This window comes from Orbicella faveolata, unplaced genomic scaffold, assembly GCF_042242905.1.
Source record: "Orbicella faveolata isolate gen_17 unplaced genomic scaffold, um_ofav_v1 contig_34, whole genome shotgun sequence".
NCBI lineage: Eukaryota > Metazoa > Cnidaria > Anthozoa > Scleractinia > Merulinidae > Orbicella > Orbicella faveolata.
Genome location: NW_028301563.1, coordinates 11,855,700 through 11,870,076, shown reverse-complemented (window position 1 = coordinate 11,870,076; position 14,377 = coordinate 11,855,700). Strand labels below are relative to the sequence as shown.

Sequence of the window (14,377 nt, the reverse complement as noted above, 5' to 3'; positions counted from 1 at the left end):
CGCGACCACTTTTGGAGCAAAAAGTCTGACATTTTCTTTCGTTTTTAACCTCCCGTAAGGGATTTCTTGACAGATAATAGAGCAAAAATTGGATAATAAGGTGTTGTAACATTATTGCATTCCTGGGAAGTGCCAGATTTTTCCTCGAAATTTATTTTTAACATGAATAAAACATTGAATAATATTATGGCTACTGTTGCCTGGCAACAGTAGCCACGAAAATTTAAAGAAAAAATGCATGTTCACTGTATTCTATCAGTCTGTATTCTATCAGTCTTAAAAGAGACAACCTAAATGTAAAATTTTGACCCAATATAGTCTAAAAAAAAAACAATTTTCAAAAGAAGATGGAAGAAGATTATAGTAATAGTGATGCATGAAAAGTGCATTGTGGAGGACAACAAGATCAGTTAATTTAACAATCTCTAATTCCTTAAAAAGAGGCTCAGAGTGTTCATCTGGTTTCAAGAAAGTTATAATATGTATAGCCCTCTTTTGAACAATTACTGAAGGTTTAAGAGTAGAATTATAAGTATTGCCCCAAATTGATAAATCATAGGTGAGGAAGGGGTAAATAAGTGAATAATATAATTAATGTAATATTTTATTCCTGTTTACATAATATCTAATTTTAGATAATACTCCAATGCCTCTTGAAACTTTCTTGCTCAATTTGTTTAAGTATGGTTTCCAGTTCAAATTGGAATAAAAAAAATAGGAGATCTGAATCACTGACAGGCATTTCTTCAATATGGTTTACATGAACTGTTCCTTCCTCACCAGGTTCATTAAGTGCAATTTTACCTTTCAACACCATTACAAGCAAGTGAAGAGTTACTTGTATTCTGAAGTCTTAATGGTGTATTGTGTTTCTCATCTGAATCACTGACAGGCATTTCTTCAATATGGTTTACATGAACTATTCCATCCTCTACAGGTTCATTAAGTACAATTTCAGCTTTCAACACCATTACAAGTGAGTGAAGAGTTCCTTGTATTCTGAAGTTCTAATGGTGCATTGTGTTCCTCATCTGAATCACTGACAGGTATTTCTTCAATATTGTTTACAAGAACTGTTCCTTCCTCTCCAGGTTCATTAAGTTCAATTTCAGCTTTCAACACCATTACAAGCAAGTGAAGAGTTACTTGTATTCTGAAGTTCTAATGGTGTATTGTGTTCTTCATCTGAATCACTGACAGGCATTTCTTTAATATGGTTTACATGAACTGTTCCATCCTCCACGGGTTCATCAAAACTGCAATCAGGCATGTCTTGTTGGTTTATCTCTACTCCAACTTTGCCATTGTCCAAAGATATAATAATCACTCTTCTAAATGCATTTTCATATGCATGCCTGTGAGCCAGTTTCTTGGCATATCCAAGCAATTCAAGTCTTTTGGCAGGGTCTTTTTCTGTGAACCATAAAATTTACAAAGAATTTGAAAGTTGAAAAGTCACATAATATTTATTTCCTCAAAAAGTTTCCAAAAGAAATCTACTAGCCTTGGGCTATTGGACACAAATTTCTTTCCACATGGAAGACTCTCACAATTGCTCTATTGACAGATTATGATACCATTGCTTAAGGACGTTCGCACGAACATTTCCAGTAAATAGATTTTTTAAAAATTTTTACTGCAGTCAGATAATGAATTACCTGCAGTGTCAAAAATGCAAAAAAAATGGGAGTCAGCAACTTCATTTCAGAGTCAAAGCATGTGACAAATTGGCGTACATAATTCAGCATGGTTTACAGATGGTCTACATGGTCTTAAATATCAAAGGTGAGTCAACGGAGGTAAATGGTATTAGTCATATTTCGTAAAAGTGGGTCTGTTGCATAAATAATTCCAAATGTTGCCAACATAACTTAACCCTTCAAGAGGCATTTGAAACCAATGCACAGATAAACAAAGAACTAAAAAGAACAGAATTCAATGGTGCATTTTTGCAAAAAATTCAAACTTTTAATTGATAGATTTCCTTTCTTTTTTTGCTAAACAGAGAAAATCAGTAGAGGAAGTGATCTATCAAAAGAAAAATAGGGGTCACTGAACATGCAAGATCGCTAAATCCATAGCAATGGCCATCTCCCCTGTTATTGTTCATTTTATTACTTAGCACACACTTGATGATGTAGAGTGTGAATTTTCCTACGCAGTAAGGATGCACAGAAACAATTCATGTGAACGTCCTCAAGCCACTGTTTGAATTTAAAAATATCAGTGTTGACACTTTGACAGCCCATCAATCTGTACTAACCTTGCTCTATCGTGTTTTGATCTCCACCATGCCCAGTGCCATCACAAAAGAATTCACAATCTTTAATCTCCAGTCTAACCACACATCTATACAAAGAATTGTTCTTTTCCTGACAATCACTGTTATCAATTTTATTCTCTAGCCTCTCTAGCTGCAAAAAGTGCAACAGTAAAAACTTGTGAGAGGAACAATTTCTTTTCCATGTTTCTGTTACACTGTAACATGGCATGAAGGGGAGTGGCTCCTCACCTAGGCAAGTGGCTACACTCCTCTTAAGTCACTAAATGTGAAGAGTTACAGTGAGTTCCTGCACTGATGACACATTGTGGTGACCCATATTACCCAAATGGAAGTGTTTGGACTTGACTGAGGTTCTCTCAGAAAACCCTAATTCACAAAAATTTAGAAATCACACGTCAGAATTTTAACATCAACAACGACTTTATTTTACAAATTCAGATAATTGACTTTGGTAGCCAGTAATTAGTAAAGCTATTATGTACTAGGTAATCTACCCTAAACAAGAGATCTAATGATGGTATTTAAAGCTCAAAGACAAATAAACAAATAAATAATCACCATTTCTGAGTGACCATAACAAAATGAAGAAAGGAAGATTCCATTACCTGAACAATTTTTGTTGACCATCCATTAAATCCAAAGTAATGATTAGGAAGCACTGTGCACTTTGCCATGTACAGAGTGTGTCGCACAACTTCTGTGAACTTTTTCCATTGAGCAAACTGGGCCTGCATATACAATGCTAACCAATAAATTCTTAATTAAAGCTAACTCAGATAACACTGTACACAGGTAAAAAAAGTCTGCATTGGACCTAGAGGTCCAATTACCAGCAGAGCACATCCTGGTTTCTGTAGTATTAAGTGTCCAGGAGTATTTTGACACCTCCCTAATGGGACAGCATGTCTATGAGAGGGTTTACCCACCCCCACCCCTTGTGGCGTTAAAATCACCTGTACCCATTTGTACATGTAGATCTAATCTAGGTGGAGGGAATCACTCTGAGAGTTAAGTGTCTTGCTCACAGATACAACACAATGACCCTTGCTAGGGCTCAAACCCAAATAACTTGATCTGACGTCCAGGACACTTAAGCCCTCTGGCCTGGATTCTTCGAAAGGTGGATAACACTATCCACCAGATGAATCACTATCCAGTGGATAGCGTGGTTTGTTTTGTTAACACTTATCTACTGGATAGCGATTTTAATACCTAGTGGATAGTGATATCCACCTTTCAAACAACTCCGGCCTGGCCTAAAAGTTATGCAACAGTTGATAAAGAACATTATTACCATGAGAACTCTGCCACAAGGGAAAACTAAAACTGACCTTTAAAAATTGGCCTCCTAAAAGTCTCTTTCCACTTATTCTCTCTTTTGCCTCTTTTGCTGCCCTTGCTGAATAAAACTTGACAAAGGCATATAGAGAACTGTAGTTCAGGTCAGAACTATTCACAGTGGACTCCTCAGGAGCTGATGGCAAAAATGATAATTTTCATGTTACTAGATAATCACTCAGTTAATTAATAATCACTTTTTGACTTTACTTTAGTTTATTACATGCAGCCTTGATTAGGTTCCTTCTCATGCATGGTGGGGAAGTAATCAGATTAAAAATGGATCATCCCAAGTTGGCTTGTTAAGACAGTTTAAACCAATTTTACATGTTGAATGCTTATAGTGGTCAGTGCACTTAGCTACACCTACAACCCTGCAAAAAATTGTCGAGATAGTATTGTCAATAATTGCATGTGATACTATGATGTAATCAAACCACACTGTAGCCCCCCCCCCCCCCCCCCCCCCCACTACATCCATTCAATGTTGTTTTGGTCTGAAAACCAAAGGATAAAGTTCTTGTGTTATCCCTGTCCCTGCCAAAAACACATGATTACAAACATTACAAGTCAGGGGAGGGGTATAAGCTCCATTTATTTTACAACATTTTGGAATCTACTCAGTACAAATGGAAAAATGATAATATTTTTTTTCAATATAGTTTTTGTCACAACTAGTTTAGACCCGGGTTGTAGCTCATTCAGCTAAGGCAAAACACTTAAACTGACAGACTGGTAATGAATTCTAGCAGACGCACATCACCTACACCAGGTGATAGGCTTCTGGTTCTAGCAACAATGTTATACTTATTATTCTTTAATGGGTTTATCATTTCCATTACTTAGCAGTTGCTGATAGAGTGAAAACCTCAAAATTGTCTGACATTGAAAGTGGCTCTGAAATGCCTCCTTTAAGTTTCAAGTACTTATGCTGAGCAAGTTGCAGTCAAAATCATGTAATCACCTAAGAAAATTAATAGGCTTACTGTATAGGGCCACTCCATCTACACATTTTACACATAAAAAACTGACGTCAATTTGTTAAAGTATCCAAGTCTTCAGTGTTCACAGTTCTGACGTTAAAAAGAGTTTCTATAATCAGAAAATTAGAACAAGAAAAATAAGTTACCTTCTGAACTATCCGATGAATCGATCACTTGTACTTCATACACCAATCCAAACTGGGAAAATATTTCAAGCAGTTTCACCTGAATCATTGAAAACGACAATTCTTATTGTTCAGTTGTACACCATTTTTGTCCATATTATATGGCAAAACATCTTATTATACACAAAGAAATCCTTACTTGTACCACTTCTTTCTCTAGCCGTCTTGAAATGTTGGTGACATACAGATTAACTTCATTCTTATGAGGACGAAAAAACTCGATCAGTTCAACTGATGAGTCCGCCATGTTTGTTTTGAACTTCCCGCGCGCTCCCGCGTATCGTCCGATAACTCAGCGGTATTTTAGTAGAAAAATTGACCTGTGGTGTATTAATCATATAGTGGTTTTCTGTGTACCTGAGACTTGCATTGCATTGGGCATCCCTACTGTGTACGATTTTCGCGTCATTAGCGCCTCAAACTCCCTCAAACTAAGCTCGATAGCGAAATAAGTGCCCTTTTTCTCTTAAACGAGCACGGTGACCCCCACTTTTTATTTAATACTTTCAATATCCTCAATAACTGAGAAAAAAAATTAGCAGAAATCTGTGGCTACTTTTTTGGCAAATGAAATAAATACTATTAAAGATTGCCAGGATGAGACATAATTTAAAATTAAAATGAAAACGTTCGCTGGCTAAAAAGTTTCAAAAAGAACATGAGCTTTCGGCTGTCGATCTACAGCCCGCCACGGATAAAAATGGAATGCAAAAGGATAAAATGTATGCAAAAACAGGCGAGATAAAAATAATAAGAAGAACAATAGCAAAGTAAAAATGTGTAAATTAGGTGACTATTGTTTAAAAAGAATACTATACTTTTTACTTTGCTTTTGTTCTTCTTATTATTTTTATCGCGCCCTTTTTGCATACACTTTATCCTCTTGCATTCCATTTTTATCCATCGAAGGCTGTAGATCGACAGCCGAAAGCTAATGTTCTTTTTGAAATTTTTTAGCCAGCGAACGTTTTCATTGTAATTTTTAATTATGAAATAAATATTACAGAGGGAGACAAAACGGGCCCAACAGTGCATGTCCAAATTATGGAGGGCTATGTGTACCTTCACTACTGTATACAGAGTTGCTCACAGTCAATTGTTCCATGAGTGCATACGTATTAAACACAATATAAGGCCCTATGTCAGGTAAAACCCTAAGGAGACCAAATACATCATGGCGGAGAACTCTCGAAATTGAGATGAGACGGGCCTTACATGACCAAAATTTGGAAAGCGGCAAAAGATCGAAAAATGCAACTTCGTTTTCAGGGCCCTCTCTCTTCCTCGAGAAAACCCAAGGGAGGAAGAGAGAGGACCGTGGGAACAAGGTTAGGAAAGTTGCAAGCTCATGCCTCACAAAGGGTTAAGAGGACGAGTGAGTGATTACCCTGTGTAGCATTTATAACTGAGGGCTATAACTGAGCCAGACATGAGTTACACAGCTACCCATAGACTGCGAGGCTCTTCGTGGGAAAGAAAGTAGGCAAGGAAGAAAGGAAGAAGAGCCTGCCCGCATCACTTAGAGCCCAAGAAACCCCGCAGATGCGACGCGGAGCGAGTTGTCAGAAATCAGTCAATCAGCGTTGGAACACCAAATATATATGGATTGACACCTTGTCCACGCGATCTGTGTCGCGCTAGAGGATACTGGGGTACCGGATGGCGACGACTAATGCAAAATAAAATTTGACAAGGGAGAAAACATATGCCAGAAAAACTCAAACGACTATTGCAAATGTTTCAAAGTCTCACTGAAAATCTTGTCCACAGAAAATGTGTTTTGTCCAGCAAGAAGGGATTTCGGTATATTATTATTATTATCTAAGTTTAAAACAAGGGAATCAATGTAGGACAAAAATCTTATCTGTCACAAAGAGTCCGGCGTAAACCGTGAGCAGGTAGAGAAATTAAAAGACAGAATACCGTAAATCACAACTGCTGCCAAATTTCGGCTGAGCAAAATAGAACTGCCTTTCAGGATATTCAGCGATCGTTGCTCGAACACTCTCCCATCCCCACCCCCATCCCCAAACCCCAACCCCACCCCCTCTCCTTCACCATTGAACGCCTGTCACGTAGGCTATATTACGTTCAGACAGGCGCGCAGTCATAATTTACTGGTCTAATCAGCCTATTCTATAACCCTGTCTTGAATGTCACTTCGCCATGAGGGATTTTATTGGAATAGGGGCGCTTGTTAAGAAAGAAACAGCACTCATCTAGGGAACGCGTATTGGAAGAAGGGTGCTAAATTGAATCATTACGGTGGCCTTATTAGATCGAGCACGCTTACGTTTATATCTTTTTATTCTTTACAAGTTAGTCAACTTTGTGAATCAGTCGCTATCCAATCATCTTACAGCAAAGATTCTTTCATGACACTAACAGCCCTCTGACCGCGTTTAGTTTTGCGCCCAGGCTTCGCCTCGCCTTGTTTCGTCAGCGCTAGATACCAGTCAGGATTGAGCATGGACTGATACGAAGTGCACTCGGTCCCACAAGTTTCTTTGAAGACACATTCTGGCCGAGATGAGGAGGTCTGTGGAATTTAAAAAATAAATGACCAAAAACAAAAGAAAGTAATGTAATAGGATTTAGTGGAGCAAGATCAAGACTCAACGAGTATAAGGGAAAAAAAAAACTAGTATCTTCGAACCCCACACTTATCAGTGATATTGTTTTTGAGTCTCTACCCGGTTATTCCAAACACTATTGTCCTCTAGACAATTCAATTCAAAACCAGACAGTTCTTACTTACTGTGGTATATAACTCTCCGTTTGCACTCATTGCAATGTACTTTCCTGCCGCTTTTCCTTTTATCATGACCACACCGACCTCCACAAACTCCATTACGAGAAAAACTATTGACAAAGAAACACAAGAAATAGCAGCTGCGGCTGGGTCACAAATGTCAGTGTTTCACTGATTCCTGTTTGTATATTATGGAGCAACTGGGACCTGTTGCCTAAGTACAGTGTTAGTTTGGTTCTGAATGGGATGCTAGCGCTGCAGGTTTCTTTTAACAAAGTTACGACAACGACTACTACGCAAAATGGCGGCCATACTCTTGCTAATAGGTCGACCGAAACATGCAGCCTTGGTTTACAGCGTACATCTTTGATATTGGACATCCAGGTTATGGTCAGTTGACGCCTATAAAAACAAGTACTGGTTTTTGATTGGATCGCAGGCTCAAGCTAGGTTAACGTCTTAAAACAGTTGGGCATTGGTCGTTGGCGGGAAAGTGAAAAACGTAAATTAATCATCTTAGTCAGTAACATGATGTTTGTCTGGCTAGTTTTCTGATTTTCTGATGACTTCGTGTAGAGCATCGATACACCTTAATATTGTAACTGTATAACAAAGCTACCAAAGGACACGATTGCAGTGTAGACAATTACACACAGGGAATCCAATATTATAACAGGACTACCCAATTTACTTAAGATCGCCTTCCAAGTATTCCATTTTAAAAGAACAGCGCAATGTACGGCGAATGACAAAGAGTGAAAATCATCAACAACGAATTACGATTTTGATGTTTCACCAAATTATTTAAATTAACATTGAAAGCGGAAAACTGGCCGACAATCAATTGGTCAAAAAATTAAGTTCATCACCGTAATTGTGTTTTTCTTTTTCGTGTCTGGCTTCACGTAGACAATGCTATATTTTCAATAACCGTCAGAACTCCTTTTCTTCTAGTTTCAAGACGTAGTACCTGACCTCAGTGAAGTTCACATCAAAAATACATTTTTTTCATTGATACTCGGCCTTTTCGAATGCAAATCTCGATTTCTTGAAACTGAAAACTGCTTAAAGCCATGTAGATTTAAAGAAGTTATACTCCTAACTGACTATTACGCATTTCCTTTAATGTAATTTTAGAGAATATCGCTCTATATGAAGCCGACATCCCTTCCTCGCTTGATGATTTTCTTTAATCTCCTCACCTGTCTACTTGACAATGTATCAACATCGTAAAGAGAAATTAGAAAATGATCGCTCTCGGAAATAAACGGCTAAAAAATGCTAAGAAAAGGTTTCACTTGAGTTATGGCTGGGTTACAATTCCTAGGCACGAATGTAACACGCAGGCATTCTGTAAGTTATACGTTACATTACAATTAGCGAAATATATTTCTCTACTCACTGTGAATATCATTTTCGTCCCGGCTTCCCTGTACGTCGTTCTCGTTTACTCTGAGGTAGAAGCCATGACTGCATTTTAAATGCTTCGATGACGACGTGTAGGGAGTGAAATGAACCATGTCGTTTGTTGTTGTTGTCAGTGGATTTGCGATACACTGAAGATATTTTGAGTGTAGTAGTCTAACTTAATTGCACACCTCGATTAATCGTGATTGACGCCTACCAAGTTAAAAGAATTTCGTTTCACTCACCCTTTGCATTTTCTTTTTGTTTGGAACGGCACGTGATTTTATCTTCTACATCGTCTCTTTTGGCCAGCGGTAGCTTATTGAAGAACTATCTTGCATCCTTGTTGGTACCAAACTTACACTGACGTGCTTAGCATTTGAGACGCCGTCTTAGACCTCGACAGTGAGAATTCCCTGGTGCCGAGACGGGATATGCCTTTTGCCTCTGTTTCAAAATGAGCTGCTCTTTGCCTCTGTTTCAAAATGAGGCTCGGCGCAAAAACTATGGCTATAGTCTATGAGCCCTCGACAACAACTCTTTATATGACAACAGGGCACGATCGCACACACGACATTTTGAAAGGGAAATTTTTCCTCAAACGATACCTAAGAAAAAAAATTTCTGACCGCTCATGAAGTATAATCATGAGCGAAAGTCAACTGGCTGGGCCTCGTCGACAAGGAGCTCATAGAAAACCTAGGGACATTGTCCAATTATTAACGCTTACTGATGGCCTTTGTGTATCATCAAATATTTTCTTATATGTAAGTTATCGGTGGAGGTGGCTACCTTGAGACGTGGGTATTTCCTTTTAGTGTCTCGCTTTACAAACGTAGCCCTATTTTTGAATAAAAGTCGAAGTTTCCTTCCTTTAAGTTTTAAGGCGACAATTACATGTAAAGGACTTGTCATTGTAATTTCATATTGGGCTTCTTCTACATGCTATGAAAGCCTCGTTTTTGAAACTGAAAAATGCGTGAGTAATGGGGAAAGGAAGTATATGTTAAATGAGATGATAGGAAAGTAAAAAATCTACTGTAAATATGAATTTTACAAAAAAAAAATACAAGAACCTTTTCAGCAAATAAGTAAAATCAGGCAGGGTTTGCAAAGTTTCAAATACCTTTGCAAATAACTAAATATATTCTTTACCCCGTTCTTAATAATTGGAAGGTGGAAGTCATTGTTGGAGGGGAAAAACTTTCAGTCTCGTTTCAAAAACGAGGCCAAATTTGTCTCAAAATAAACATGGCACACCTTAATATAATATTTGTATATTTTATTTTAGAAACGAATATTCAACCCGCGTTCACGTTACGCAAGAGCGGAAATTCACTTTAACACAAGGAATGAATTCGATTTCCATTCAGCTTTCAAAATATAGTTTTTGCCAAGGCATTATATTCTCTTGCTTTCACTCAGAACAATGCGGAGAAATGCGAAATTTATTGCGCAATAAGATTCGTACTTCCATGACTGTCTTTACTTTAATCCACTTCTATCGTTCTCACGATTTATCATCTTCCCTTGCTAAAGGATTTTTGCATTTTGTCACGTGCTGTTCTACAGATTAAATCAAACCCTCTTATAATATAATAATACCTTAGAACTTCTTCAAATATCAAGGGTGGATCTAGGGGGAGGGTGCAAGGGGTGAACAATTCCCCTTTTCCCCCCCCCCCCACCCGTCTGAGATGAAGACCCCTTCCTATTCGCTTTTAAAATTTGTTGACCTCATTAGTCAGTTACGCCATTCCCAATTAGTGACGCACCCCTCCTAAGAAAAATTCTGGATCCGCCCATGAATATCATCTCTTTTACTTATACTCTAGACCAACTAAAATAAAGTTATTGCGCTATTAGCATTATCAAATGCACCAAGAATTCAGTATCCAGCGGAAAATCCATTAACAGATTAAACTCTTCTTGATAAAAATTCCACGGCTCTCTGGCCGGACGCAGTTTTGGACCCAGGCTTTGCTCTGCCATCGTTTGTCAGTGCAAGAAACCAGCCTGCGTGAGGCTTAGACTCAAATGAACTGTAGCCATTCGTGTTATGACGTTCTTTAAAAAAACAATCTTCCACCAAGGAGCTCTGTTGAAAGTTAAGGACATAGGTTAAGGTAAATGATCTAGATTCGATCGAGCGAGAGAGCGAGCACGCAAGTGAGTGAGTGAGGGAAGAAACGAAGGAAAGGAAGCTGGGTGACTGCGAGCGCATGCATCAGTTCGCGCGCGTTGCGTGCGTGTATGACTAAATCCTCATTGGCATTAATCATTGACATCATTGATACTTACGTAGGTCAAGAGGTTTCCTTTACTGTCCATCCCGATATATCTATTAGATACTTCTCCTCGTAACACAATTTCCCCTGGCGCAACAGATATCATTTCAAGGGTGGCTGCAAATCAATTTTAGAATAAAGATTTCTCTGTCAACGGTTCTGGCAAAACGAAGTCACAGATAAATGTAAGTTGGCAAATTTGGGTGTACTTCAGCGTGACCCCGTTTGGCAGCTTATGTGTGTACATCTTTGCTAGCTTTCCAATGCAACCAGATCTTAAAGTTTATCTTGATCCTTACTTCAAAGCGCTGTCAGACAAGGAAACTCTTCTCAAAATTCTTTTGCGATACAATTAAGTTGCCAAAGAAATTGCTTAGCGTGTTGAAAACACCCTTAAAAAAAGAGAACATTCATGAAACATGCAGCAAGCGCTACAAGCCCAAATCTTAGCACGGAAATCTTTGGAACTGCTTATGCGCGGTGTTTTCTTATAAAATTTGTATTTATTATATAAAAATATAAAACAAGTAGAATCCATGATATGTTGCTGTGCGTCTGTTCAGTAATAGATCACAGATGACGTCAAATGTGGTAAGGAGATCAGTGCACAAGCGGCCAAATCCGTCGATCCGAAAAACTATTCACGCCCCTCAATTCACCTCTCGCAAGATATCAAGATATAGATCAAGGTCTGATAGCCGGTGTTAGGCAAACCGAAGCACTTGCGTTAGCCTTTTTTTTTTTTTCCTTTTGGTTGTTTTTCTTTTAAAGGGGGAAAGTAAAAAAATTGCTAAATACCTAGGAAAAGAATTTGACGACAGACATTACCTCACTTTCTGGCTAAGGCCCTGTAGGGCAGGCCGTTTGTAGCAGTAAGCCAGACATAACAGCGTTTTGAAGTCACTTAACATTACAGTCAATCACTGATTTTTTTTTTTTTTTTTTTTATATATGAACTAATTCAAAACTTCTCGTCAAACCACTCGTCTGCAAAATTGTTTTGCCGCGCTTAGCAATCGAAGTTTACCAAAATAACGTAATTGCTATCAGACTATATTGCAAATGACAAACACATATGTTTAAGTTTGAAAAAAAAATTATTTGATGCTTAATATTTTCACCGTTGCAACAACGCGACTTTAACTTGTCTTGCAAGATTGTCACGTGACTCTCTCAGAACCGGTGTGATCTTTTCCAGTCCAAAAGACGGCCGAGATGTAAACTAATTAAGGATCAATGTGGCCTTACACAAACTGGTATACCTGTTGAAAGCGTTTTAACCTAATTAAGATAAACCTTCCAAGTCATCATAATTCTCCACAAATTCTTAAGGACTTTATGAAGAGAGAACTCCTTTCCCCTGGTTATTTACGTCGAATCTTCGACACAAGTTGTGAACAATACAAACCGGCAAGTATAAAATGATCCAAAATTAAAACTTTAAAACCATGAAGCCGGGCTAATTTGTTTATCCTGGTTTAAGCTCTGATCTTTCATTAGCGAACTTAGTAGGAAAAATTGCACTCGTTGTTTAAGACCTGTTGGTTTACAGTTTGTACGATACATGTGTGTGTAGTGAACAGAAGAATTAAACTTACTATAAACATCACCGATTCGTTGTTGACTCCCCTCAACTGTGTCATCTGTTACTCGCAAAAAGAACCCGTGACGGGAGATCAATTGCGTCTTTCGGGAGACGTTTGTTGTAGGCTGAAGAGAAGTCATGGCCGGCGCTGCGATCTGTACACAGTTTCAGGCAGGGCCTTTCACTTTCAAGGGTGAATATGCAAAGTTTATTGGTGCAAACCTAACAGATTCCTCTTAGCCGTCAAAGCTGCCCAATTCATTTTCTGTGCATTACTTCAATCACCAAAATAAAAACCCAGGCGCCTTCCCACGAAATTGTTTTAACCAGTATGTCTACAACCGTTTGCTGTAACCTTTAGTGGAAATTACAGTACCTTGGAAAACAAGTAAGAGCTTTTCCTGCGTTGTCTGAGATAAAAGCTTTTCTTTTGATGCTTTATTTAAGGGTGGTTAATTTGCATGTTGCATCAGTTGATCAGTCATGCGTGCGAGTATTGGGACGGTGGAATTTCAATTAGATGTAAAAATAGTTCACAGATGACTGTGACTTTAAGAGGACACTTACTGTATCGTACATGAGTTGATATCGATGACATTACACTGATTTGCATGAGACTTCAGACTTGACAAGCGGTTTGAGCGATAAGTTAGGAATGTGCGAATCTGACGCTCTCCAGAGGCCGTGTGACGTCATAAAAGCATTATGTCAAGCGTTAGCAGGATGGGAGTGCCTGGGTAATAGTACTTCGTCACAGCTTTGCCTTTGGGTCTCTTTCTTTCTGAAATCTCTGTTAAAAATGGCTAGCTCCGTGAGTGGGCAAGATGAACCAAATACTCTGATGTGATTGGCTATCCTAGCGGGCAAGATGGCACTATTTGACCCGCTCGGAATTTTCGCTCTCTCCCGCAAGAAAAATTTCCCCGAAATCCATATAATAAATCCCTTATTGACCAGGCATGTTAAAAAAATGTAAAGTGTAATGTAAATCTTTTTATAGTGGCCATGCACTTAGCTATACAAGCACTAAGCTTAGCTAGTTTACAGGCATGCCACTAAAACAAAGGAAACAAATATTTCAAATAAAGGTAACATAGTTAAAAATCCCAACTGGCAGGAGGCAGACCAGTTGGCTATTTAGGTCAAGATGGCAAAGTGCTTTCGTTTGTTGCAAGTTTACCTCGACTCCGTGTCGGTCTATAAACATGAATGTCCAGCCATCTTGACGTCACGCTTGGTCAATAACCCATATTTATCAGTTAAATTTTCGGCGATTTCTCGGCTATCGGTTAAAACTTCTCAGTTATCACGAATTTCTGCAGATCTCAGATCTTTGCCATCAGTAATTAAAAAGTTTGACTAATTCTCAGTTATCAGCTGAGCCCCGTTATCCCCTCATACGCGCATGCGCACATTCCCCGATAGCGATCATGGCAAGTAACGGGAAAGTTGCGCGAATGGAGGTTTGGAAAGTGCTGAGCACAGCGTCGAAATTGAAAACCGTCAAGAAGAGACAAATACAGGGAGCGGAAAAAGAACAAAGCATCAAATAAAA

General features: G+C 38.6%; 3 protein-coding genes across 3 annotated transcripts; all 3 read right to left on the bottom strand.

Annotated features, from left to right (window-relative positions):
* Nucleotides 1–406: 406 nt before the first annotated feature.
* Nucleotides 407–5,113, bottom strand: LOC149104785 (RAD52 motif-containing protein 1-like). The gene is made up of 6 exons (XM_089271920.1): nt 4,930–5,113; nt 4,752–4,830; nt 3,616–3,758; nt 2,890–3,012; nt 2,264–2,414; nt 407–1,413 (listed from the first exon to the last, which is right to left on the bottom strand). Exons 1-6 carry the CDS (start codon nt 5,035–5,037, stop codon nt 1,109–1,111), a joined length of 909 nt encoding a protein of 302 aa, XP_089128046.1. The 5' UTR covers nt 5,038–5,113; the 3' UTR covers nt 407–1,108.
* Nucleotides 5,114–7,061: 1,948 nt separating this feature from the next.
* LOC149104784 (fibroblast growth factor 2-like) lies at nt 7,062–9,156 on the bottom strand. Its single transcript, XM_089271015.1, has 3 exons — nt 8,945–9,156; nt 7,549–7,652; nt 7,062–7,329 (listed from the first exon to the last, which is right to left on the bottom strand). The coding sequence occupies exons 1-3, from the start codon at nt 9,060–9,062 to the stop codon at nt 7,147–7,149; spliced, it is 405 nt and encodes a 134-aa protein (XP_089127141.1). The 5' UTR covers nt 9,063–9,156; the 3' UTR covers nt 7,062–7,146.
* A 1,655-nt stretch (nt 9,157–10,811) lies between these two features.
* Nucleotides 10,812–13,201, bottom strand: LOC149104783 (fibroblast growth factor 1-like). The gene is made up of 3 exons (XM_089271010.1): nt 12,836–13,201; nt 11,251–11,354; nt 10,812–11,047 (listed from the first exon to the last, which is right to left on the bottom strand). The coding sequence occupies exons 1-3, from the start codon at nt 12,960–12,962 to the stop codon at nt 10,868–10,870; spliced, it is 411 nt and encodes a 136-aa protein (XP_089127136.1). The 5' UTR covers nt 12,963–13,201; the 3' UTR covers nt 10,812–10,867.
* Nucleotides 13,202–14,377: the final 1,176 nt, after the last annotated feature.